This window comes from Orcinus orca, chromosome 13 (genome assembly GCF_937001465.1).
Source record: "Orcinus orca chromosome 13, mOrcOrc1.1, whole genome shotgun sequence".
NCBI lineage: Eukaryota > Metazoa > Chordata > Mammalia > Artiodactyla > Delphinidae > Orcinus > Orcinus orca.
Window position 1 is genome coordinate 30,191,215 of NC_064571.1, and position 26,512 is coordinate 30,217,726.

General features: G+C 33.7%; 1 protein-coding gene across 15 annotated transcripts in view; it reads left to right on the forward strand.

The window, feature by feature from the left end:
• The window catches only part of EXOC6B (exocyst complex component 6B), a 721,405-nt gene that overhangs the window by 350,195 nt on the left and 344,698 nt on the right, over positions 1-26,512 (forward strand). For all 15 annotated transcript variants that reach the window (XR_007470913.1, XR_007470912.1, XM_033400476.2 and 12 more), the window contains 7 exons: positions 2,704-2,787; positions 3,150-3,196; positions 4,543-4,663; positions 18,196-18,267; positions 18,967-19,064; positions 20,656-20,761; positions 21,638-21,747. Coding sequence is in view for 13 of the 15 variants with exons in the window: in XM_033400476.2 (XP_033256367.1) it covers positions 2,704-2,787; positions 3,150-3,196; positions 4,543-4,663; positions 18,196-18,267; positions 18,967-19,064; positions 20,656-20,761; positions 21,638-21,747 (638 nt within the window). In the remaining 2 variants the exon portion in view is untranslated. The remainder of the gene's footprint in view (positions 1-2,703; positions 2,788-3,149; positions 3,197-4,542; positions 4,664-18,195; positions 18,268-18,966; positions 19,065-20,655; positions 20,762-21,637; positions 21,748-26,512) is intronic.

The following is a 26,512-nucleotide window of genomic DNA, read 5'->3' on the forward strand; positions in this document are numbered from 1 at the left end:
TGAATAGACAGGCACTTCGTCATTTACTCAACTAGATTGGTCAGACCTCTATTTCTCAAATTTCTCCAATAAGCATTGAGTTGACAAAATTGGCAAAGGAAATAGAATAATCAGAGGTGAATTTATTTAGCACCCACTAGGGAAAATCTAGCTCATTTTTGTAAATGGGGAAGCCAGACCTATTAGATAAATTGGTTTTTTCTTATGTTTTAATTTTATTGAAAAAGCAAAATGTATATACTTTAGAATTAAGTAGAGGTTCATGATTTGGTTTTTATATAGAATTTCATCTTGTTTATTTTCTACCATTTACAACAAATAATTAAGTTAATATAGTGTGTTCTAATTAGAAGGCTTTCCCTAAATTCTCAGCTAAGTGTATCTTGGCTAGAAAGCATGTTGAAAGTGTAACGTCACACTAAAATAATAAAGGGCCTTTAGGGCTGTTAACCTTAAAATGAAAAGCCATTCAGTGTGTATAGAATGTAATTGACATTTAATAATACCTCTATGCTGTGAAATGGTGACAAGTGGGGAACAGCTTTAACAAACCAAGAGGCAGTTTCCACTTTTTATTTCTTAAATAGAATTATTTGCTACCTCACTAACTTATAGACTAAGAAAGCCTTGAAATAGCTGTCTTAATGTTTGTTTTCATTTTTTAGGCAGAAAAATTCAGATGTGTACAGTTATAATAACTTTAGTGTTTTAAAACCTTTGTTTTTAAGCTACCCCAGGGGTCATCAAACCGTGACTTATGGGCCAAATCCAGCCTACTGCCTGTTTCTGTATGACCTGTGTGAACTTTTACATTTTTAAATGGTTGGTATTCATTAAAAAAATCATAAGAGGAGTAATGTTTCATGACAGGTGAAAATGATACGAAATTCTAATTTCAGTTTTCACAAATCAGGTTTTATTGGAACACAGCCACACTCATTTATGAGTTGTCTATGGCTGCTTTTGCACTACAGCAGCAGAGTTGAGTAGTAGCATCAGAGACTGGATGGCTCGCCAAAGCCTATTTATTGTCCTGCCCATTATGGAAAACATTTGCCCACGCCTGAGCTACACTATTGAGGCTGCATGATTTAGTACCTTAAACAGTTTTCCTGGTTTAGGGATCTAACAAAGAAGTCATATTGAGTAAAATTCTTCAGACTTTTGGGAAGGTGAAGAAAACTGAACCAGGTATTTCATGGAGTTTATGTTCACATGGGCTGGGCTTTCTGTTTCATCACTGATTTCATCTTATTTATGTTTTAAATAAGTACTTGCATAGTGATTATTATTTATCAGGTACTATTCTAAAAGCTTTATAACTCTTCTAAATCCTTATTACAACCATGTGAGTTTGGCATCTCTACAAATGAGTAAACCATAGCACATCTATTAGTGAAAGGTAAAGAGTTAAATACTGGAAGTTAAAATAATGAAAGGGAAGCTATATAGCTAGTCATATGAGTTATACAGCTAGTAAGGGGCAGAGCCATGGTTTGAATAAAATCATTTGGTTCTAAAATCAGTACTCTTAACCACTGTGTAATGCTGTCTTTCCCTTTCTACTCTTGTTTATTTAGAAAAGTCTTGGGTTGAGAGTAGAGTTTAATAATGGGAAGCATCATGTTTTAAAAGCTTTGAGCTTATATCAGTTTCTTACGGCTGCTATAATCAAGTAGCACAAACTGGGTGGCTTAAAATAAGAGAAATTTGTTCTGTCACGGTTTTGGAGACTAGAAATCCAAAATGAGGATGACAGAAGGCCATCCTCCCTCTCAGATTCTGGGTAGAATCTTTCCTTGCCTTTCTGTAGCTTCTGGTGGTGGCCAGCAGTCCTTGGTGTTCCCTGGCTTGCAGCTGCATCAGTCCCATCTCTGCTTGTGGCACCGTATGGTGTTCTCCCTGTGTTTCTGCCTTCATATAGCATTTTCCTCTTCTTATGAAGACACCAGTTATATTGGATTAAGGGTCACCCTACTGTAGTATGACTGCATCTTAATTTAACTAATTACATCTGTAATGACACTATTTCTAAATAGGTTCATGTTGTGAGGTCCTGGGAAGGACATGAATTTTGAGAGGACACTATTCAACCCTAGTTATAGAGCTCATGAGTTAGCTTTTGTTCTCTAGAGCACCTTTCAGTTTAAGCCCAGAAACCCTAAATGAAAAGTAGAAACTGTGTGCTAAGACTTTTCAGGGCTTTGTTTCTTCCTTTTTGGTATTAATCCTGTGCTAGATTATATTCTGTCTGAGAAGACTGACTTAATGTTCTCAGCTCCTGCCTTTTTCCTGCCTCCCTTTGGCCTTTTGGTCATGATTTATTTGAGACTAGTTTTTATTCTGGAATGTTCTGTGAGGTTTTTTTTTTTAAGAACCATTTTCTAAACTGTTGTTATAACCTATGAGAATGTTGGTTTGTCTTTCTTGTGAATTTGTGATAATTGATTCAGAAACCAGCTTTGGTGTGTTGGAGGCTGAGTTCTGGTAGTTTCCTCTTAAGAATTTTTTGTATCGATCTCTATTGGTATTTGTAAGTAAGGTTCAATAAGTTATTTTTATTTTTCCGAAGATTATCAGTGTTAAAATAGCAGATTTTGAGAAATGTGGGGCTGCCTCAATTCCTGACCTGGGAATTTCCCATAAAATACTAGAGTAATTGGTCCAAATGTATCAACCCATTTCCTTTTGTTTGTTTAACAGGGTGCCCGGGAAACGTTTGAGAACTACTACCGAAAACAGAGGCGAAAACAGGCTCGTTTGGTGCTCCAGCCTCCTTCTAACATGGTAGGATCACCACCTTTACTTTTCTCCCTTTTTCACTTTTCTTCTCTGGTATCTTTTAATTATTTTCCATTTGGGCTTCCCCCCACCTCCACCCCAAACTGTCAGTCTGGGACCACTGGATGTGACTTGCATTAAGAAAGTAGCAACTAACATCTGTTGCTTGCTATGTGTCAGGCATTGTTCTAAGTACTAGATATGTATTATCTCATTTCATCCTCACTGTAATCCTATAAGGTAGGTACTATTATTATATTTACTTTATAGTCTTTGGAATTGAGCCTTAAGAAATTAATTAGCTGATTTTAACTGTCTTAATGTGTCAAAACAGAAACAATAACTTTTTTCTCTTTGCTTTGTTGCAGCATGAAACTTTAGATGGCTACAGGAAGTATTTTAATCAAATTGTAGGGTGGGTATGTGTGTGTGTGTTTTAAATTTATACACTTTCAATTGTTTATACACTTTTTGTGAGACTTGGAAAAGTATATCGTGTTCTTTGGGAAATTTTTTTTCTTTTCTAAATTCTTAAGACAAGATTTGTTTTGAATATCTGATGATTTTAAAGGAATGTCTATTCGTTTCATAGAATTATGTTGGGGAACATAATTCTATATTGTTGAGGAATCCTTTTTATGGATAAAGGGAGAAAAATACTGAATTGTAGTCATTATATGTGATGTTCTGTTTTTTCATTATTGTTAAGAGGGAACCAAATAATCAGCAAAAGTTGGCAAGTTTTTTTCTAAAAGGGCCAAATAGTAAAGTATTTTAGGCTCAGCAGGCCATACGGTTTCTGTTAGAACTATTCAGCTTTGTTGTGGTACGAAAGCAGCTATAGACAATATGTAAATGAAAGACAATGGCTGTGTTCCAATAAAACACTGTTTATAAAAACAAGCAGTGGGCCAGATTTGTTCCATGGACTGTATAGTTTGCCATCCTCATCTGGAGTATATATACTAGTATGGAATTGCAGTTCCCAAATAAACATCCCAAATATAGACAGCTTATTCTAATTGCAAAATAGTGACTTTGCAGTTAAAAAGAAGGGAAATAAGTTGGATTGTTCCATGAAATTTCTTTTTTTTCCAAGTTTAGATTGTTGCAATGTAATTGATACCTTTGATTAAAATGTATCATAACAATTCCCTATTTAAAGAATTGTTTTAATTTGTATGAATATTTAGGCAAGAAAGCTGAAGATACATTTTAGATGCATAAAAATTAAGAAGCCACAGAAGAATGTTAAAAAATACGTGTGTATTTTTTTTTTTACCTTTGTAAGATATCTTTTCAGCACTTTGATGAGAAAGTTTATATAAGCGGAATTATTTTGGTATTTTGTGTGTTGGATTCTTAAAAAAATGCGTGCTTTAACTTTCATTATCTCTTTAGATTCTATTCGTTTTTTAAAATGTATTAATGGGCTGTTGATTTTAATGTAGTGAAATTAGCCTTCTTTACCTATAAACATTTTTCTTCTTCCCTTTAAAATTTCTAGATAACATGATTAACATTTAATAGGAATGTAACTCCAATTTCTAAAGAAGTGGTTAAGATGATATCATGATCAGAGGTATAATTCCAAGTCTAAGAAATCTGATTTTGTTTGTGATACCAAACGGCTTTCTTTAAGAAAAAATGACTAGTATTAACTTCCAATTTGATGACAACTCTTAATGTTTGTCATCCCCTCATGATAGTAGTCAAACTGTAATTTCTGACAGCTGTGCTTTCTTTTTTCCTCAATCTTAGCTTTTTTGTGGTTGAAGATCACATTTTACATACAACCCAGGGTTTAGTAAATAGAGCCTACATCGATGAACTGTGGGAAATGGCACTTTCAAAAACCATCGCAGCACTCCGTACTCACTCGGTATGTAAGAAGCACGAGAGAAGTTCTTACTTCAAGCTAATTATCTATACGCTATTCAGTCTTCTACTGCTTTAAAATCATCATATGTGTATTGTTTGAAATCACCCATTTGGAGTCATCTTCTTCAAAGATGTATGGAAGTAGTCACTTCAAACTGCATGTTCTCTAACACTAAGCCCACTTTTGTGAATGCTCTTTGCAATAAGAAAACAGCAGCTAACATTTGATTGCTGTCTATGTCTCAGGCATTGTTATTATATTGTTATTGTGTACTGCATATATAATTCATCCTCACTTCATCCCTATAAGGCACGTGCTATTGTTATATTTACCCTATAGCCTGGGGAACTGAACCTCAGAGAGGTTAGGTAACCAGCCTGATGTCACCCAGTAAGTGGTGGAGCTTGGATTCAAACCGCGACTGTGTGACTGCAGAGCCCATGTTCTTAGCCACTACTCCATATTGCCTTCGTAATGCCTATTAATACTGATTTGGAGTTCACAGATTTATTCTTACTCTACAACATTTCAGTAAGTTGCTTAATTATGAGTTCCCATGATCTATTGATATATTTTATGATAGCATCAATTGTTGATGATAATCTACTTTATTACAAGCAGAGAATGCTGGCTCTGAATTATTCATTCATTCAATATTTCTTAAACAAGGATTACATGTTGGCAATGGGAATACAAGAATGAATAAGAATAAAGTCTTTGCTCTCAGAGAGTTATATTTTAATTGGGGAGATTCCCAATAAACAAATAAATAGGAATATCAGACAGTGATAATACAATGTAGACAATTAAAATAGAGTGATAGATTAGGGCAACAAGGTGCCTGCTTTTGACTGGTTGATCTGAAGTGGCATTCTGAGATCTAAATATCAAGGAGTAACTATTTGTGTAAAGATCAATTAAAAGATCATTCCAGGTGAAAGGAACAGTAGTACAAGGACTTTGAGGTACTTTTATGTCTGAAGTGTTTGAGGAATAATAGTGAGGAGTTAATAATAGAAGATAATTTGGTATTTAAAAAATTTCAAGAATAGTATACATCTAGTTATGCTAGCCAGAAACTTAAAAGTCATTCATAACCCTTCAACTCTCTTTATCTAGTCATTAGCAAGTGTTCTAGAGTAAATACCATGTGTAAAATCTATAATTGAAGGGATTGTAGCCATTTTAGGAAACTGAAAGATGTCCCGAGTGGTTAGAACATAAACATAGAAAGCTAGGCAACTAAGGTAGGAAGTGAGAATAAAGAAGTAGGTAGGTGTCATATTATTTAGGACCTGTTTGACCCTTTAAGCAGTGGGTTGAGTGAGTATGTGTGTGTTGGGGGCAGGAGTAGGGTAAATTGGAGTGAGAAAGTCAGATTTCTATTTTTAAAAGATTGTTCTGGCTAAATTACAGATGAGGGTTGAGAATGGATGTGGGGAAAACAGTTAGTAGGCTAGTCTAGTATTCCAGACAAGAGATGATGATTGCTGAACCAAGGTGATAGTAGATATAGAGAGATGTGGATGAGTTTGAGAGATTTTTAGGAAGTAAGATTAATTATACTTTCTGATGGTTTAATATACAAGAGGTAAGGTAGAAAGAAGTATCAAACTAATGCCTAGGTTTATAGTTTCCTTCCTTGGATGATAGTGTTGGTTTTGATGGTTTGGAGTGGGGAAGTCGTAAGTTATCTTTGGCTGTGATTACTTTGAGATACTTTTTGTGCTGTTCAAGCAGTAGGTTCTAGGAGATTGATTAACGTATGAGTTTGAAACCAACGAGGGTATGTCGTTATTGAATGTGTTGCAAATATTTTTCTCCTTTTATTTTTGTTGGTAGTTTCTTCTTTAGTATTTAAAATGTTAAATGTTTATGTATCTAATTATATTTATCTTATTTTAAAATGTCTCCCATTGCTTATTTGTGTCCAAGGACTTGACCTGACATTTTTACCATTAATATGCTTGTGTCATAATAAAGTCTGGAAAATTTAAAAATATTTTTTAAAAGTTCTGCCTGTTCTGAGACTAAAAAACAGTCTCAACTATTTCATGGCTTGATTGTTACACATTTATATAGTTACTACCACCTATTCTTATTGTCATTTAGAGTATGATTAAAGATCTCGTTTTATTTTTTCTTGCAATAGTATATCCATTGTCCTAGGATCATTTTTTTTTTTTTTTTTTAGGATCATTTTTTAAATGCTTTACTTTCCTCCATTGCATGGTGTGCTCTTACATAAAAAAGTTATACAAAGATAACATGGTTATTAAAAGATAGTTAGGAAATATTGATTATTAATAGTAACGAGTTTGGCCATGATCCCTGGCATGATTATTATTAGCTTTCTTATATGTAAATTTCAAGACCCCTTTTTCTGTGAATGAATACATGATATACAATATATATTTTACGTAAAACATGCTGTATTTTTCATTTAATATCTAATGAATTTGTATTAGTTTTAATGTGCATTTGTATAATATTCCATTTTTAGGAATGTACCATTTTAAAAAATTAATTCACTTGATATACTTTTTTAAAAAGTTTTTTTAAGCTGTTATAAACATTGAAGTAAATATTTTTATTAACATATCCTTGCACATTAATTATACTTAGGATAAATTCTTAGATGTGAATTTAGTGAGTTAAAGGATCTGTATATTTCTGAGGCTCTGGATGTGTATTGCTAATTTGCTATACAAAAAGATTGAACCATTTAGCATCACTAAGCATCATCTGTTAGAATTCCTATTTCCCTATTCCTTTTATTCCGCAGAAAGTTACGTTTAAAAACAATAAGTCATTCCCAATATAATAATAATGTCAGAAATTATATGTCAGAAATTAATTTAATGATTTTCTTTAATACTGATATTAAAAATCTCTTCACATCTTTTTAGTTATTTGTATATCTTCTTAGAATTTCCTGTTCCTATGCATTGCCTTTATTTTGTATTTTAATCGTTTTATTTTATATTTATTAGTAACACATGGATGTTAATGTTTAACATTAACCTTAATCTGAATGTTAATCTCTAGTCTGATGTATAGGTTGTAAATATTTCCTTAGTTTCATGTGTTTCTAACCTTTGATTTTCTTTTCCATGGCTTTACAGAAGTTTAAAATTTTTAATGGAGTTAAATTTATTGATCTTTAACCTTACTATTTATGTCTTCCTTATTCCAAATAAATGTAATTATTTGCCTATGTTTAGTTTTAGTATTTCTGTAGTTACTTGTTTAACATATAATTCATAAACTAAAAGTTTATTTTAGTGTTGTGTGTGAGGTTGGACTTTATTTTGAAAATGACTCATCACCTCCAATAACATTATTGTGATAATCTGTTGTTTTATTCAGCTCAGGTTACCATAATGAAATATATAGATTGGGTAGCTTAAACAACAGAAATTTATTTTCTCACAGTTCCAGAAGCTGAAAGTCTGAGATCAAGGTGCCATCATGGTTGGTTTCTGGTAAGGACCCTCCTGGGTTTCAGATGATCACATTCTCATTGTGTTCTCACATGGCCCTTCCTCAGCATGTATTCTAGTGTCTTCTCCTTTTATAAGGACACCAATCCCATCAGATTAGGACCTTACCCATATGACTTCATTTGACTTTAATTATCTCTCCAAGGCCTCTTCTCCAAACAAGGCTACACTGGCACTAGGGCTTCAAAATAGAATTTCGGGGGGAATGCAGCATTCAGTTCATAAATGTCTGTCCTTTCCCAACCTATTTTGAAGGCCACATTTATCATAATATGTTATATAAATACTAAGATCTGTTTCTAGGCTCTGATTGCTGCCTGCCCCCTTCCTTCTCTCTATATGTCTTGAACCAGTACAACATTGTTTTGATTATTACATCTGATATAGTATGCTTTAATTTCTTATATGACATATATGTCCTATAAAATCCTCTTTTTAAAATATACTATTTACCTCCTTATTATTCTTCTAGGTTAATTTGAGAATCACTTTGTCACATCCCTTCCACCTCTTACCTCCCCCTAAAACTGACCTATAGTGTTAGTATGCAGTAAATCTGCAAATTTAAATGGAGGTAATTGACATATTTCAGCATCTGGTATTTTTCAACAGGAATATATGTATTTTTCTCACTTATTTGCTTTTTTTTTTTTTTTGCGGTACGCGGGCCTCTTACTGTTGTGGCCTCTCCCGTTGTGGAGCACAGGCTCCGGACGCGCAGGCTCAGCAGCCATGGCTCATGGGCCCAGCCGCTCCGTGGCATGTGGGATCTTCCTGGACCGGGGCACGAACCCGTGTCCCCTGCATCAGCAGGTGGACTCTCAACCACTGTGCCACCAGGGAAGCCCTGCTTTTATATCTTTTGGTAAAATATTTTATGTGCTCCCTATCTAAGTCCTATTTTTGGTATTTTATGGTTTATTTCAGGTAGTATTTTGAGGAAGGTTTGTTTCTGATTCATATTTATTAACTAGTATTACTGTCATTCTGTGGGAGAGAAGTCTTTGATTTTGTTTATTTTATATCTGTCCATTTCCCTGATTTCACCAATTTTATTTTTTTCCTGGGAAAAGGTGTTTTTCTTTTAGAAAACTTAGATTTCTTCCAAACAATTTCTTTTTTTAAAGCAGTGGTTTTTCACATTTGAGAATGTGACAAATCTATAGGAGTCTCTCAGCAGGAAAATATACTGTTTTCCTCATCATGCAACCATACTTATTGTCATGAAGAATAGGACACTTTACAATGTGCTGATTAAAGTGTATATCTATGGAGAAAATTAATCTTAATGGAATGTTTCCTTGTAGATCTACTGTGTATTCTTTTGAACTGAAGAATAAATAACAAAAATACCTTTAAAAAAATAGTTTAGCATCAGTCTACAGAGGCAGAAAGAAACTAGTGGTCTCCTAGGGCTGGGAATGGATACGAGGAATAAGTAGGTGATAGCTTAAGGGGCAGGGTTTCTCTTTGAGATGAAGAAAATGTTCTAAAACTGACTGTGGTTATGTTTGCACATGTCTGCAAAAATATTTAAAAAACTAAAAACTGTTGAATTACATACTTTAAATGGGTGAGTAGTATGGTATGGGAATTGTATTTCAACAGAACCATTAAAATAGAACTCAGCATCACGTACATTTACTGACTGAACCATTTTTATCCATTATGAGACAAAGTAGTTGATGCCACAGATACCAATTCTATTTTATGACACTATTTATTGTGTTACGTTATCAGCAAGAAAGAAAAATAAGAACAACCTAAACATCAAAACAAATCTCAAAAGGAAACATTATATCTGAGTGGTTATTTTTTATAAAAAATCTGTATATTTTTCTAACTTTCTATGTCACTAATTAAAACTTTTTATATTTTCTGATTGAATTATCAGTCATTGCATAAATTGGAAACATTTTGAAAGATATAATATTCTCAGTGCTGATTTCAAAACATGATAAAAATCTTATGCAATCTTATACAATCCATCTAACTTAGAATTCAAATTTAGCAGTACCTGTATATTAAAAGAATAATATTCTAATACAAAGAATTCATATCAGGAATGGTTTAATATTAGAAGATCTGTTAATATAATTGCTAGTATGACTGCCAATAGAATGATAAACAGATCATCTGATAATACTACAAAGGTATCTTTTTACTATTTAAAATTATGGAACAATATAATTTGTGTGGCCAAAACTCCTCATGTTTTGTAGCTATTAAATATTGGACATTTTTTCTTATTATGTGATGGGCAGACAAGAGTGTATACTGTAATAGTGGGTTTTTTGTGTGTGTGTGTGATTGATTGATTTTAACATCTTTATTGGAGTATAATTGCTTTACAATGGTATGTTAGTATCTGCTTTATAACAAAGTGAATCAGCTATACATATATATGGAATCTAAAAAAAAAAAAGGTTATGAAGAACCTAGGGGCAGGACAGGGATAAAGACACAGACGTAGAGAATGGACTTGAGGACACAGGGAGTGGGAAGGGTAAGCTGGGACGAAGTGAGAGAGTGGCATGGACATATATACACTACCAAATGTAAAATAGATAGCTAGTGGGAAGCAGCCACATAGCACAGGGAGATCAGCTCCATGCTTTGTAATAGTGGTTTTATACACACCCACATCCATACCCACCCCCCCACAGACACACATATTTTAGATTTCTTTGAGTCAAAGGGTGTACTAAGCATATATGTCGTGCAGCTCTCTAACCAAATTGCTATTGAAATAACATGTAAGAAAAACTAAAAAGAGAAACACTGCAAAGTACCTCTATAGGCCAGAAGTTTTGAAAAATTTCTCTGAATTTAGAAAACAGAAGGAATCAGAATAATGACTCCACCTGAGAAAAGAAAATATTGCATTAAATATGGTGTAGAGGGTATTGTCAAAGTAGGAAACATTGTTCCAAATGGAATCTAGGAACACTCTAAATTCAGTCAGCAAATGTTATGAGCAGGAATGAGGCTGCGAGAAATCTTAAGGGAAATTATTTAGAGGTCTACCTTCTAAAAATCTTGGCTAGACAGCAGGTTACCCAATTCCTTTGGCCAACCTTACCATCAACATAAAGAGATGATAACATGATTAGTGAAGTTCTCTAGTACTACTTTTTGAGCAAGGTGATTCATCTGCCCCACCCACCTACAAAGAGCCTGTAGTCAGTTTTTGGAAAACAGACTTAAAAGCTGCAGAGGGTGAAACCCATACCGGTTATACATACTAGTCAATCTAGTCCTTCATTTCTAAACATAAACAAATGCCGAGTTGTAGAATATTTGAGGAAAACCAGTTACATCAAATAGAAGACAATAATAAACAAATTGCATAGCTATTCTTTAGCAAATACAAATAACTCATGGACTGGGAGATAAATTTATAAAGTAATAATTATTTCTCATTTTAAGAATATAGGAAGCTCGGTCATTCATAGCAGCTGTTCAGCTTGAAACAACTAAAAGTACTGCTTTATGTACTGCATATAAGATGTTGTTTAAGTCTAGAGTGCTTAGTAAGGTTATTAAGGAATTACCAGGCCAAATCCAGGGGAGATTGAGAGTCCAGAGGTCCAGAAAGATAGACTTAAACACTTAAGCTGCATTTGCCTTGAGGTTACTTGTTAGTCCAGGCAATTTGTACTCAGATTTGATAGTCTCTGGGGCCTATCTGGGATGGAGAGTCTAATATGGTGCCCTCCCCCACATTAAACTGGAAAGAACTATTCTTTTCAGGTTAAGACTGAATCAGAAGTAAACAAAAAGCAGTCAAAATTCTTCCCTTAAAGAAATCTTCAGGTCTAGGGAGTTTTTTTCTTGAATTCCTATCTTACATAAACTCTTGGAGAATAGAAAAGAGGAAACACCAACTCATTTATGAGGTGTGTGTAATCTTGATAATGAAGCCAGATGAGGATAGTATAAGAACTCATAAACTCATAAATATACAGGCTTATTCATAAATATAGATCAGAAATCTTAAATAAAATATTAGAAAACAGAATTCAGCAGTTTACAAAAAGCATTAATATGTTGAGTTTATCATTGCAAATGCAAGCTTAGTTCAATATTACAAAGTCTATTAACATAATTTAATGAATTAATAGATTAGAGGACAAAAATTATGTAATCATTTCAATAGATACAGAACAGCATTTAATAAAACACACCATAAATTCATGGTAAGATCTCTTAGTAAATTGAAAACATAAGAGAATTTCTTTAAACTGATAAAAATCTATCCTCAAAAACCTATAATAAGTATCATATTTAATTACCATTACTCCTATTTTGTATTGTATTTGAAGTCGTGCTTACTGTTGTAAAGATAGAAACATAAATAAATTAAAAAATACAACTTTGAAAGGAAGAAACAAAATTGTCATTTTTGCTGATGATATATTTTTGTACATTGAAAATTCAAAGCATTTACAATTAATGGAAAAGGTTAGCATGTTCCCTGATACAAAATCATTATGCAAAATCAACTGTCATTTTATAAACCAGGAGTAAAAGTTGAAAAGTTAAAATTTTTAAAAGATAAAATTGATACAATAGCATACATTAAAAGTAGTAGAAATATATCTAGCAAAATATGTTCAAGACCTCCATGGAGAAAATTCTAAAATGTTTTTGAGAGACGAAAAGGAATTAAAGAGGACCTAAATAAAATTGAAATAGCATGTTCATTGATTGGAAGAGTTATTATTGTAGATATCTGTTCTCTTAAAATTGATCTATAAATTTAATTCAGTGGCAGTCAAAATCTCAATAATCTTATTTTTGGGAGGATGAGTACCTTTGCAATCTGATTGTAATATATTGGAGTGTAATTGCTTTACAATGGTGTGTTAGTTTCTGCTTTATAACAAAGTGTATCAGTTATACATATACATATGTTCCCATATCTCTTCCCTCTTGCGTCTCCCTCCCTCACACCCTCTGCATCCCACCCCTGTAGGTGGTCACAAAGCACCGAGCTGATCTCCCTGTGCTATGCGGCTGCTTCCCACTAGCTATCTATTTTACATTTCGTAGTGTATATACGTCCATGCCACTCTCTCACTTTGTCACAGCTTACCCTTCCCTCACCCCATATCCTCAAGTCCATTCTCTAGTAGGTCTGTGTCTTTATTCCTGTCTTACCCCTAGGTTCTTCAGGACATTTTTTTTTCCCTTAGATTCCATATATATGTGTTAGCATACAGTATTTGTCTTTCTCTTTATGACTTACTTCACTTTGTATGACAGACTCTAGGTCCATCCACCTCACTACAAATAACTCAATTTCGTTTCTTTTTATGGTTGAGTAATATTCCATTGTATATATGTGCCACATCTTCTTTATGCGTTCATCCGATCATGAACACTTAGGTTGTTTCCATCTCCTGGCTATTGTAAATAGAGCTGCAATGAACATTTTGGTACGTGGCTCTTTTTGAATTATGGTCTTAAGCCAGTACAAAAGCCAGGAACAGCTAAGAGACTCCTTAAGACTGAGATAAGGTTGGTGGGTTTTCTCTGCTGGATATCAAGACTTAATTTAGAAATCTTATTAAATGAGTACCAGACACTCCGGTACTGTCATTGGATAAATAATGAAACAGAATATAGGGCCTCCAAAAAAGATCTTTGATATTTATAAAAGAGATAGTATTGCAGGTCAGTGGGTAGAGGACAGACATTTCAATGAATAGTACTGGGACAGTTGACTATCAGTATGGGGGAAATAATATACCAAAAAATGAGTTTCAGGTTGATAAAATATCAAAATGTAAAATGTAAGGCCATAAATCTTTCAGAAGATAGTATAAGAGAATATCTTTATGATTCAGGTTGGGGAAGGAATTCCTAACTAAAATACCAAAGGCACTAACCAGAAAGGAAAAGATTCATACATTAAATATTAAGCTGCGTTAAAGCTGTAAGAAAAAACAAAAAAATGAAAGATGTAGATAAAACAAGCTATATGATGAGAAATGATGTTTTCAACACAAAATCAGCAAAGAACTAACAAAAAATACAAAAATTTCACTATTCATCATGACAATAGAGACAGACAATAGAAAAAACAAGCAAAAGATTTAAACAGGTACTTCACTAAGGAAGGAATTCGCTTGGCTGAGAAACATGTGAAAGATGCTCAACTTTAGTGCATCATTGAAATGCAAATTAAAACCAAATGAGATAACATTATGTAAGAATTAATAACACAAATGTTGATAAGGATATGAAGTATTCAGAACCCCTTTGAAAAAAATTAGCATCATCTTTTAAAATCGAAGATCCTCATGAACCAGAAATACTTTTCCTAACTATATTCCCTTGAGAAGCTTGCCCTAATGCACCATAATGCACATGCAAGAATATTCATTCCAGCATTGTTGAATTTTCAAAATTAGAAATGACTTAAATGTCCATTGGTAATAAAATGAACAATCTGGGTTAAACTCCTAACATGCAATATTATACAGCATGAAAATGCCCACACTATAGCTGTATACAGTAGCATGGATGAGTTTCACAAGTATAATGTTGAATTATAAAAGCAAGACAGAAATTTATACATACAGATTTTTTCCACTTACATCATATTGAGAAAGAAAATATTGAGTAAGACTGAGTATTTAGATGGTTACAAAGCAATGAAGTTAAGAGAATGAACTGACAGGCATATGTGATAAAGGTCTGGTACTGAAAATATATAGAGAATTCTTAACACTCAACAGTAAGAAAAAAATTTAAAAACGGGCCCAATTAAAAGACAGGCAAAAATTCTGAACAGATACCTCACCAAAGAAGATATTCAAATGGCAGGAAAGCATACAAAAGATGCTCAACAACATATGTCCTCAGGGAATTACAAATTAAACAACAATGAGCTACCACCACACACCCATTAGAATGGCTAAAATACTGACAACACCAAATGCTGAAGAGAATGTGGAACAGCAGGAACTCTCATTGTTGATGGGAATGGAAAATGGTACAGCCAGCTTAGAAGAGAGTTTGGCAGTTTCTACAAAATGAAACATACTCTTACTATATGATCCAGCAAGTACACTCTAGGTATTTGCCAAATTAGTTGAAAACTTATGTTAACACAGAAACCTGCCCACTCATGTTTATAACAGCTTATTCATAATAGCCAAAACCTGGAAGCAACCAAGATGTCCTTTAGCAGGTGAATGGATAAACTCTGGTACATTCTTATAATTGAATATTTATTCAGTGGCAAAAAAGAAATGGTCTATCAATCCACAAAAAGATGTGGAGGAAAGTTAAATGCATATTGCTAAGTAAAAGAACCCAATCTGAGAAGGCTATATACTCATATGATTCCAACTATATGACATTATGGAAGAGGCAAAATTATGGAGACAGTAAAAAGATCAGGGTTGCCAGGATTTGGGAGAGGGATGGAGGGATGAATAAGTGGAAGACAGGGAATTTTTAGAGCAGCGAAGCTATTCTCTACGATATTGTAATGGTGGAATATGTCATTATACATATGTTAAAACCCGTAGATTATATAACACAAAGAGTAACTCTAATGTAAACTATGGACTTCAGTTAATAACAGTGTGTCAGTGTTGGTTCATCAGCTGTACCAAATGTTACCGCACTAATGCAAGATGTTATAATAAGGGAATCTGTGCATGAATTTCTGTGTGAAGGGATATATGGGAACTCTGTACTTTCTGCTCAATTTATCTGTAAATACAAAACTGCTCTAAGAAATAAAGTTTATTAAGTTAAAAAGTACAAAGAAGCAAAAACATGAAGGAAAGACATGGAAATGATTATCATAAATGTCATGATAATGTTTTCCTGAATGGAGAGGAAAGAAGTTGTTTTGGAGCTTCTGGCATGCTGGTGCTATTTAGTTTTGTTTGCCTGGTGAAGTTGTACATATAGGTTTTATTTATTATTTTCTTTATGTATACTATATTCACAATTTTAAAAAACGTGGTAAGGAGGAAAAGGAAGGAAGCAAGCCACAGAAGGATAGAAATCAAAGATAAACATTGCTTTCTTGGAAATTTATGACTACCATAATAGAGAAATTTAATTCAAAGATTAAATAGATAAAACAGCATATCATTCTGTGATCAAGAAGACAAAATCAAATATATATCCCCAAATATAGAGTGAAGACACAAAGAGATGGAAAATATGAATGGAAAGTTAAGGAACATGGATAATTGATGTAGATTTTTGGTTGTATCTAATAGGGATTTAGAAAGAAAGAACAGTCACAAAGCAGGGGACTTAAATAATTAAATAAAAGAGGGAAATTTCCCTGCATTAAAGAAAGAGTAGATTATTACAGTTGAAAGGATGCATTTTTTTGGTCAGGCAGGGTAAATTAGGGCAGACAGTTTTCTCGCATCTGAAATTGTGTATTTTAGTTTGAGTGCTGCAAAAGAAAGGCATTTCCAAACACATGAGGGTTCAAAGTTTACTTTTCACCCATCCTGTCTTACTGATGTTTTACCAAAGATGAAAAAGAAATTCTAAATGCAAGATGGGATGGGAGTAAATAAATGGGTGCAAAAATGAGAGTAAAACTCCTAGATAAATCTAAATAACTGATTGTTTGATTATTTGTAAAGTTTATGCTATTAAGAATCCCTAAAAGAGGAGAAGCTTAAGTTTAAAACATTTTTTAGATGAAAACCCCAGATTATTTCAAATAAACAGTGGGCAGAAAGTATATAACATTAATAACCAGTATAAGATAATCTGAAAACACTGATCCAATGAAAAACAGGAAAGGAAACAAAAAAGAAAGAAGAAATCATTGCAAATAGAAAACTTAAAATAAGATGGCTAGAATAGGTCCAAATATGTAAGTATTCATGAGAAATGCCAGAGTTGGAAAGTATTATAGTTTGGTTACTAAGAGAGATTCATACATTAAGATTACACAGAAAGATTGAAAATAAAGAATGGGGAGCAAAAAGGGCAATATTCTTCAAGAAAATTGGATTGAAGTTAAAGACCATTAAATGGGAGAAGAGAGGAACATTTGTTTTGATATTATTTTTAACCCACCAAAAAGACAATAACCCATTTACTGGGGACAAGCAAGCATCAGTATGTATATAAACAAAAACTGTTAAGTAGTAGGAAGAGAAACCAAGGGACCACACCATTGTGGGAGAATTTAACACTCCTTCAGGAACTGAGCAATTAAGTAGAGGGCAAGTAATCAAACTATAATTAAGAGAATTTGACTATCAAAGTCACTGAAAAATAGTGCCATATACATCTTTGTAGCTTGTCCACAGAAGATATCTTCCATGTCATTTCAGTTTTCAAATTTGTTGATAAGAGGTTATACATAGACTTTATTTGTAATTTGTATTTTCCTCTGTATTTATGTTTGTTTTTGTATTCTTTGTATTGTTTTGTTTTCTCTTTGTTGTTTAATTGGACTTAACTGTGATTTGTCTATTTTATTGATTTTATGTTTAACTTGAGCTTTTGGTTTCATTGATCAAATCTTTCATGTCTTCTCTATGTCATTAATGTCTGCTTTTTATTTTATCAGTTTTGTTCTCTCATTTATGGTTTATTTTGGCTTTTTTGGCCTAGCTTCATGAGTTGAGTGCTTAGTTTGTTTATTTTAAATCTTTTATGTTTTCTAATGTTCACATTTAAGATGTAATTTGTTTTTAAAATGGTGTTAGCTGCATTCCATAGGTTTTGATTTGAACTATTTCATTGCTGTTCATTTTTAAATAATCTGCAATATCAATTTTGATTTCTTCTTTAACCAAACAGTTATTTAGAAGTGTGTTTTTAAATTTCCAAGTGTTAAAAATGTAGATCATGGATTATTGGAGTCTTTACTCACTCTTCCCTGGCTGAATCTGGTGTTACTTTAAACCAGGAAGGTTTTCCAGAGAGCCTTTACCAGGTGCAGCATTAAGCAGTTGAGTAAATTAAAATTTACTTTTATTTTTAATAAAGGTGGTTTTCCTCATTGTCTTTTATTTCCTTTAGTCTTACTGCTCTGATCCAAACCTCGTGTTAGATTTGAAGAACCTCATTGTGCTTTTTGCTGACACACTTCAGGTTTGTGGTTTATGTTTACACAGACTTATCTAGATGAGTGTTTCATCATCTCTAAATCTTTTCATTGTCTATCTAAGCTTGAGTAAGTAACTTTTAGTTTTTAGTTGTTTCTTCTTTTCCTAGAGCTAGAACTTTTTATCTCTTTGTAGCATTTCCTGCTCATCACCTTGACCGTTTATGTTCTCATAAATTGTTCTCATCCCCCTTTTTTTCTCAAGGCAAATCAATTAATTGAACTCACTACCTTAGTTCTTCAAAATGTCCTTAATTCAGATCTAATGTCTAAGTGATTTTGGAGTTTCATAACTACTGTTTTAAATAATGAACCACATATTATATTCAATAGAATAGCATTAGAAGTGGGTGAGATTGGTAGCATTCTCATTTTCTCTCCCTATTCCTGAAGGTTGCTAAGATTTACAGAAGGAGTTGTAGGGAAAACTTAGCTGACATTTATACCCAGTATATATTAATTTTAATGTTCATCTTTTAATTTTTTTCTGACTGGCTTATATTGGTATATATCTTTTAATTCTTAAGAATGAACACTAGATATTAGGTGGGAATGAAAGATTTTTCTTATCATGGTTTTATTTAAATTGTTGGCCAAAGAACAAAAACATCTTTCAGTGCCTAATCTCTCATGTTGCTTAAAAAAATCACCTTATGAAATGAAGCTATTTTCTTATTTTGTTTCAGGTGTATGGTTTTCCTGTAAATCAGCTTTTTGACATGCTGTTAGAAATCAGAGATCAATATAGTGAAACTTTGCTAAAGAAGTGGTCAGGTATTTTCAGGTGAGAAATTGTCTCTAGTTGTGTGTGTGTGCGCACACACGTGTGTGCATGCATGTGTGTACACACGTCTTTATACATAAGGTTTTTCAGATGTAATAAGCAATAAGTATATGTAGCTTATTTTTTCTAGCTCTGATCCCAGTTATGATTAAGAATTCAAATAAGGTGTAGTGGTGTCCCAAATAAAGTTCCTGAGATATCCAGTCTCAGTATATTAGTACCTACTATGTGAGGAGTCCCCAGATCCCATTTTGGCTTTTTTGTTTTCTTGAATGAATGTCATATACCTTGGTTCATACCAACCAGATCACCTTGTGTCTTCTTAATCTGTTTTTTGATTTTCTCTTTGAGGATCATGCCCAGTCTATGTCTCACTTGTAAGGTAGTGGCTTTTGAGCCCTTTCAAGTAATTTAGTTTTTTTGGAACTTTTTTGAAGACTCACTCATGTGATTCCTCATCATCTTTATTCTCTTATACCCAGAGAAGAGATTTATTACAATCCAGTATTTGAAGCATATTATTTAAATAGTTACTGCAGCATGCATACAACAATAAGAAAATTATTGTATTACACCTCCACTTACAAATGTTTCCTTGCACTGTTTTCCTGGCACACAACTCATGTCAGCTCACTTGTTTCTTCTCCTTTTGCACCTTTACTCCTTAAAGTGATCTTTCTGCTTACTGTAAGACCTCTTCCCCAGATCAGCTTTCCCTACTTTCAGGTTCGTATAGCTTTAAGATATTACATTGTCCCTTTAATCTTACTCTTCACATTTTATGAACATGTCTCTGATAATCATGTAGTGCAACTCATTTATATATTAATATAAGCATTTGTGTTTCTAAAAGCCCAGTTTATTAATGATACAGTTTTATTTAGAGGAGGATTATCTCTTGAAAATTAGTAACATGATATATCCATGGTTTTAAGAGCATCTGATCTGATGCCTTCAGTAAATTTCTTTTTTGATTTTGGTAGTATGCTCTCTGCTTTTAGAGAACCCCCAGTCCAGTTAAGGAGGCGAAAGCTATGGATGAAGAAAAAGTCATTCTTAATGTAGAGCAGTAGATGAAGTAAATGAACATAATTTGGATTTATTATAGAACTTGCTTCTCCTCATCTGCCAGTTTTGAAAGTTAGATCTAGTACAGAATTAAAGAACATAATCAAAAATGTCTTATTTTTTAATAAAAGCAAATAAAACCTCTTTGCCTTCTCCAGAGCTCACATTCTTTTATTATTTACTTCTCACTTGCCTTAAGGCTTCAACATGTTGCCTTAAAATTTTCTGTCTGACCTGTAAATCTCAAATACTATGAGGTCATGTTTATAATTGTGTTCCATTTGTTTTAGAATGTAATTTTCCTTTTTTTTTTTTTTTTTTTTTAAAGATGTCCTTTCCTGAGACCAAATAGCTGTATTATAAAAGGAATAGATTAGGGACTGGGAAATATTTATTTTGGGTTGAGGTGGATATACAACTCTTGGAGCTCATCTGAAAATTATTTGTGATCACTGTAGTGATCAACTAACCCTTCTTTCCTTTTTACCTCCTCCCTTCCTTTCTTCTTTTATTTTCTTTATAGAAACATACTTGATTCTGACAACTACAGTCCTATACCAGTAACAAGTGAAGAGATATATAAAAAGGTGGTAGGACAATTCCCATTCCAAGATACAGAGCTGGAAAAGGTAAGGAACACTTTAAAATAAATTTCTCTGATTTGGCATCCCCTTAAAACTTTCTTTGTATCAGTCTCATTAAAGGCATAACTTCTAACTCAATGGGTTAGAAATCTAAAACACCTTCAAAGGATGATTTTTGGGCTTAGAAGGGCTTAGAAGAGCAGAAGTTCCTGTTTGGGGAATCAGTAAATGGCTTTGGGGTATTGTCACCTCTGAAGTGTTTGGGGGATTTCTGGAAGTGTTCCATTTTGGCTTACACTTTCAAATACTTTCTTTTATTATACTTTTAGGACATTTTATCCCCAAAACATACAGTAGAATTTACCATACTATATAACTGTATTGGTTTTGACAATGCATTGAGTCATGTATGTGCTACTACAATGATGATACAGAACAGTTCCATGATTCCAAAAAATTCCCTCATGCTACACCTTCTTAATCAGTTCCTCCTCTAACCCCCAGCCTTTGCCAACCACCAGTCTTGTTGCTATCCATCACTTTTGCCTTTTCTAGAATGCCTTATAAATGGGATCATATAGTATGTAACCTTTTGAGACTGGCTTCTTTCACTGAACATAATGCTTTTGAGATTCATCTAAGTTGTTGCATGTATCAGTAACTCATTACTTTTTATTGCTGAAAATGTATCACAATTTATTTATCAGGTTTTGGAGGACATTTGAATTATTGTTTATTTAATTTAATCTTATTCTTTTTAGTATCAGAAAACTTTCACAAATATATTTCTTTTAGTTTGAGATTGTTAAGCAGGCAGTTCACAGTGTGGAAGAAAATTTCCTTTGCATTTTAATTAATTTATAGGTATTTTCAATGTATGTTGGTTTGTGACTTGGCTTTCATTAATTCTTGCTTTTACAGCAACCATTTCCAAAAAAGTTTCCATTCTCTGAATTTGTGCCAAAAGTTTACAACCAAATTAAAGAATTTATCTACGCCTGTCTGAAGTTTTCAGAAGATCTTCATCTAAGGTATAGTATGAAACAATGGAAATACAACAGATAGTGAGATTATGGCTCCATATACATAAATATTCTGGAATACTTTTGATGTTCCCTTAGCTCTTATTTTGAAAGTCTTAATATTAACCCTTTACAGTGTGGCACTGCTATATGTATATGGTCATGGTGAAAGGGAATGTTGGAAACTCTTGAATAATTTCTTTTTGTTTATATTATTTACTTTATTCTCTGCTATTTTCTTTACAGATTTGCATTTCAACACTATCTAGTGAGAATTCACTAGAAAAGAATAGTATAATATACTATTTTTTACATTCTATTTGATGAAAATTTAAGGCCTGTAGGGGAGTAGCATGTAAAATTCTTTGGAAATACCATTCTTTCCAAATATTCTCTGGACTTGTTAAAGGAATTCTTATCTCCTTTAAGTTTAATTATTTCACTAACGTATATTGAGCCTGTTTATATACCAGAAGCATCCTGCTTTTTGGGGATGCAGGATTAACAGACAGTTTTTTGCCCTTAGATATCATCAGTATTTACTGAGGATAATAGACATGAAAATAGACAGTTAAAATATACCATGGTGAGTGTTGTAATATGTATAGTGTGCTTGCAAAACACTGAGAAGAACACTTAATTCATCTTAAAGAATTTGAAGGAGAATGATTGGCTTTTTAAAGGAGCCTCCTCCTCTCAGTGAGTATCACCGTTCGCCCATATTGGAAATCCGAGAATCATTTTCAACTCCTATTTTCTATTAATAACTATTTTTCTTAAAAATAAAGTTTCAGATATTGGTCTAAATTTTTATAAACCCTTCATGAATATGTTATTACATCTATAAAGCTCAAAATAGTACTTATCTATGAGGTACTAGGGAGCATACTCCATTGTTACAGAGGAGGAATGTGAGGGAAAGAGAGATTAAGTAACTTCATGAAGGTCACACAGGGAGTAAGTATTCAAGCCAGGATTCAAATCCAATCAGCATCAGCATCAACAAAATAATTACTACCATGTTTATAAACCTTATTCTTTGGCAATCATATTGTGAAGTATTTTACATGCATTATCTCAGGAATTTATAATATTTCTTTGAGGTAAGCACTAATTATTACCATTTAACAAATGAGGGCAGTACTCATTTGTAAATGAGCCTCTCTAAATCTAATTGAGGACAAAATTACATCGATTTCTTTTTTTCAGTTTTTCTTTTTTTTCTTTAAAGTTTTCTCTTCCCAGTATGGCTGCTTTAATTCATGTTGTAGTCATATTTGTCTTGGACTATTTAAGTAGTCTCCTAATTGTTCTCTTACCTCTAACTTTACTTTCCCAACCATCTGTCCTTTCGTTTTCCTTATTCTATTCTGTATGTCCCCTAGAGTAAGTTTTCTAAAATCAAATCTTATCATTTAACTTTATTCTTCTCACCTTTGCAGAGATTTCTCACGGCATACTCTAGCCTGACATATTTGTCTGTCTGCCTCCTCCCCCATTCCTTGACCTAGTCCCCTGTACCTTTTCCAGATTCATATCTCAGGGTAATTTCCCTGTCACCCCATGCTTCAGTCATACCAGCCTGTTTGCTATTTTCTGATCATAATATGCTATTTTTAACTCTCTTAATTTGCTCATGATTTTCTCTCTACTTGAAGTTATTTCTTCTCTTCTGAAGCTCCTGACTCACTTCTAACCATCTTTCAAGATTCAGTTTAAATATCATGTGCTGAATGAAGCTTTTTGACCACTTCCACCCCTAATGGAGTTGATCTGCTGACTCCTTTGTGCTACTTCGGTAATCTCTGAATACTGTCATTATAGCTCATCTTAGATTTTATTGCTCTATGCGTTTATTGTATCTATGCGTTTCTGTGTGTGCTAGACTATAAGCTCCTTTGTTTATTTATTTGTTTTATTCATCATGCATTGTGAGTAATCTATTATTTGTGAGATGGTGCTTGGCAGTAAGGACATTAAGTTGCTGAAAATGCATGTCTTCGAAGAGTACCTACTGTAATTGAGGAACTGTGCAATTATTATTAAGTGATGAAAATATACAGCAACAAAATAAGAACCGAGTCTGAGACAAATTGAGGATGTAAGAAAAGGCCTCTTGAAGGGTAGAAACATTTTAAGTTTTGTTCAGCACAATATCCTCTGCACCCAGCTTAGTAAATTTTAAAGGAAGGGAGGGAGGGAGGGAGGGAGGAAGGAAGGAAGGAAGGAAGGAAGGAAAGAAGGAAGGAAGGAAGGAAGGAACAGGAAAGAAAGAAGGAAAGAAAGAAGTGAGTGGATGTATGGTGTGCCACACAACTCTGAAAATAGACAATTGGAAAATAGTTTTGGTTACTTGCTTGATAGCCATTCTTACTAAGTAAAAAAATGAAACACAAGGTTTGTGTAATTAATTAGTTCTTTTCTCTGAAAATGAGATTGATTTCATAGAAATGTTCTTTTGGAAATGAGATTATCTTTGGAAATTATAAACCAAAACTTTTTTACCCTTCAAATGACCACCATCAAATTACTTAGTACCAGAGAATGGTCTCTAAGGTACTTTTTGGTACGTTACTGTATGTAAATTATTACAAGTTCATTGCATAATGACTTCTTCTATCCTTTTTTGGAGGAAAGGTAATATGGTAAAGGGACAATCTGAGTAAATTGTTCAGAAGTCTTTTTGCTGCTTAACTATATTAAGTTTTTGCCTGAAAACTCCTTTGATATGTTTAACATTGACAGTTTAAAAAAAAATATTCAGTTTGGCGGGGGTTGGTTTACAGATGCCTTTTACTCTTCAATTGCTGTTTATCTTATTTCCTGGGCTACATTTACATTATAACCTGGAGTGACAGAAATCACTTTGGCAATCGTAGCTGTCATTGTGGGGAGATTATATTATGAGGTGTAAGACATAATATGAATAAAAACAGTTAGTTTTCTTTAACACAAGGCTCTCAAAACAGCAAAAACTACTGTATTGAGATTCTTATGGGGACTTCCATGGTGGCACAGTGGTTAAGAATCCGCTTGCCAATGTGGGGGGCACGGGTTCGAGCCCTGGTCCGGGAAGATCCGACATGCCATGGAGAAGCTAAGCCCATGTGCCACAACTACTGAGCCTGTGCTCTAGAGCCCACAGGCCACAACTGCTGAGCCCACATGCCACAACTACTGAAGCCCATGCGCCTAGAACCCGTGCTTCACAACAAGAGAAGCCACTGTGAAGCCTGCACACTACAATGAAGAATAGCCTCCGCTCGCCACAGAGAAAGCCCGCGCACAGCAACAAAGACCCAACGCAGCCAAAAATAAATAAATAAATTTATAAGAAAAAGATAGATTCTTATGAAGCTTTAAGCATAATTATTTTCTTAAATCAAACTTTAATTTCTTTTCCTAGCAAGAATTTTGTCTTTTACATTGAACAGAGGATACTGAGAAAGATTACAGATATTGAATACATATGTAATTGTATGAATTCTGAGGACACAAAATTTATTTGAAAGTTTATTTTAAAAACAGGAAGTAAATGGCATTTCTATGGTAAAATAATGTTCTATCATTTGCACTTGACTTAAAAAATAGAATACACATATATATATGCAGATCTTTTTTTTAAGTTATAAAATTAGATCTCTGTAAAGAACTTGAGAGATATAGAATAGCACATAGAAGAAAAATGTAAATGACCCAAAAGTCTACCACATTAATAACCACCCTTTCTATATGAGAATTTCTTTCTTTTTTCTTTTTTTTTTTAGTCTTTCTTCCTTGTGAATACATGCACAGCACTTTTTTTCTTTTTAAAGCTAATTGCTATGAGTTACTTCTACTTATGTCTACAGTATAGAAAGCTGGAAAGAGTATTGCTTCTTCCCAATCAAAACAGATAAACTACAAAATGAAAACTTTTCTGGAACCCATTAGAGAGCTGGAGTTATGGAGTGGCCAAATACCTGGAAATCCAAGTTGAGACTAGCCCCTCTCAGGAGAGAGTGACAGGATGCCCTGATCTCCCTCATTTGTGACAGAGCAAAGAAGAAAGGCATAGCTATCACACAGGTGAGAAAGAGGAAATCAACTAAAGAGTTAATGGATCAGTAATATCTTAGTTGGAGCTAAGATCTAGGAGGAATTTAACTCATTCATATGGCCTTTTCCATGGACCTCCACTGAGTGCTCATGAGAAAGACTGGGAGCTGGGTAAGAGATCAGAGAAGGCCATCAGTGATGTTACAGGCATAGAGGATGGGATCCGCCATTGCTCTGAGAAAGGCATGAAGGCCCCCCCGCCGCCCCCAGTTTGGACCCTTCACTCATGTAGACCAAAAACTTTGTGACACTGGGGGATGGGCAGCAAACTCTTTCTGCAGAACACAGGTAAAGACCAATTGTTAAAACCGTGGAGAAGGTAAAAGAAAAAAAGCCTTTCAGCTCTTGGGAGAAGGACAGAAAATAGTCCTGGGCTTAGGGTCTTATACCAGTACCATTAGAGGTCTTCTAATACTGGAAGAGGGCAGAAAATTTCTGCATTAGACCCACCACATATACAAGGCAGAGCTTGGCTGCCACTGGAAGGAAGGACAAGGATGTTGAGCAAGCTCCATCCCTTAGCATCAGGACACATGACCAGTCTAAAACTGAAGCTGGCCAGGACAGCAGAGTAAGTCCTTTGATTTCCACTAATAGTCCAGTAAGAACTAAGTAACAAGTGGTAGCACCACTAGGTGATGGGCAAGAATGTAGGGAAAGAGAGATCAATTCTGTA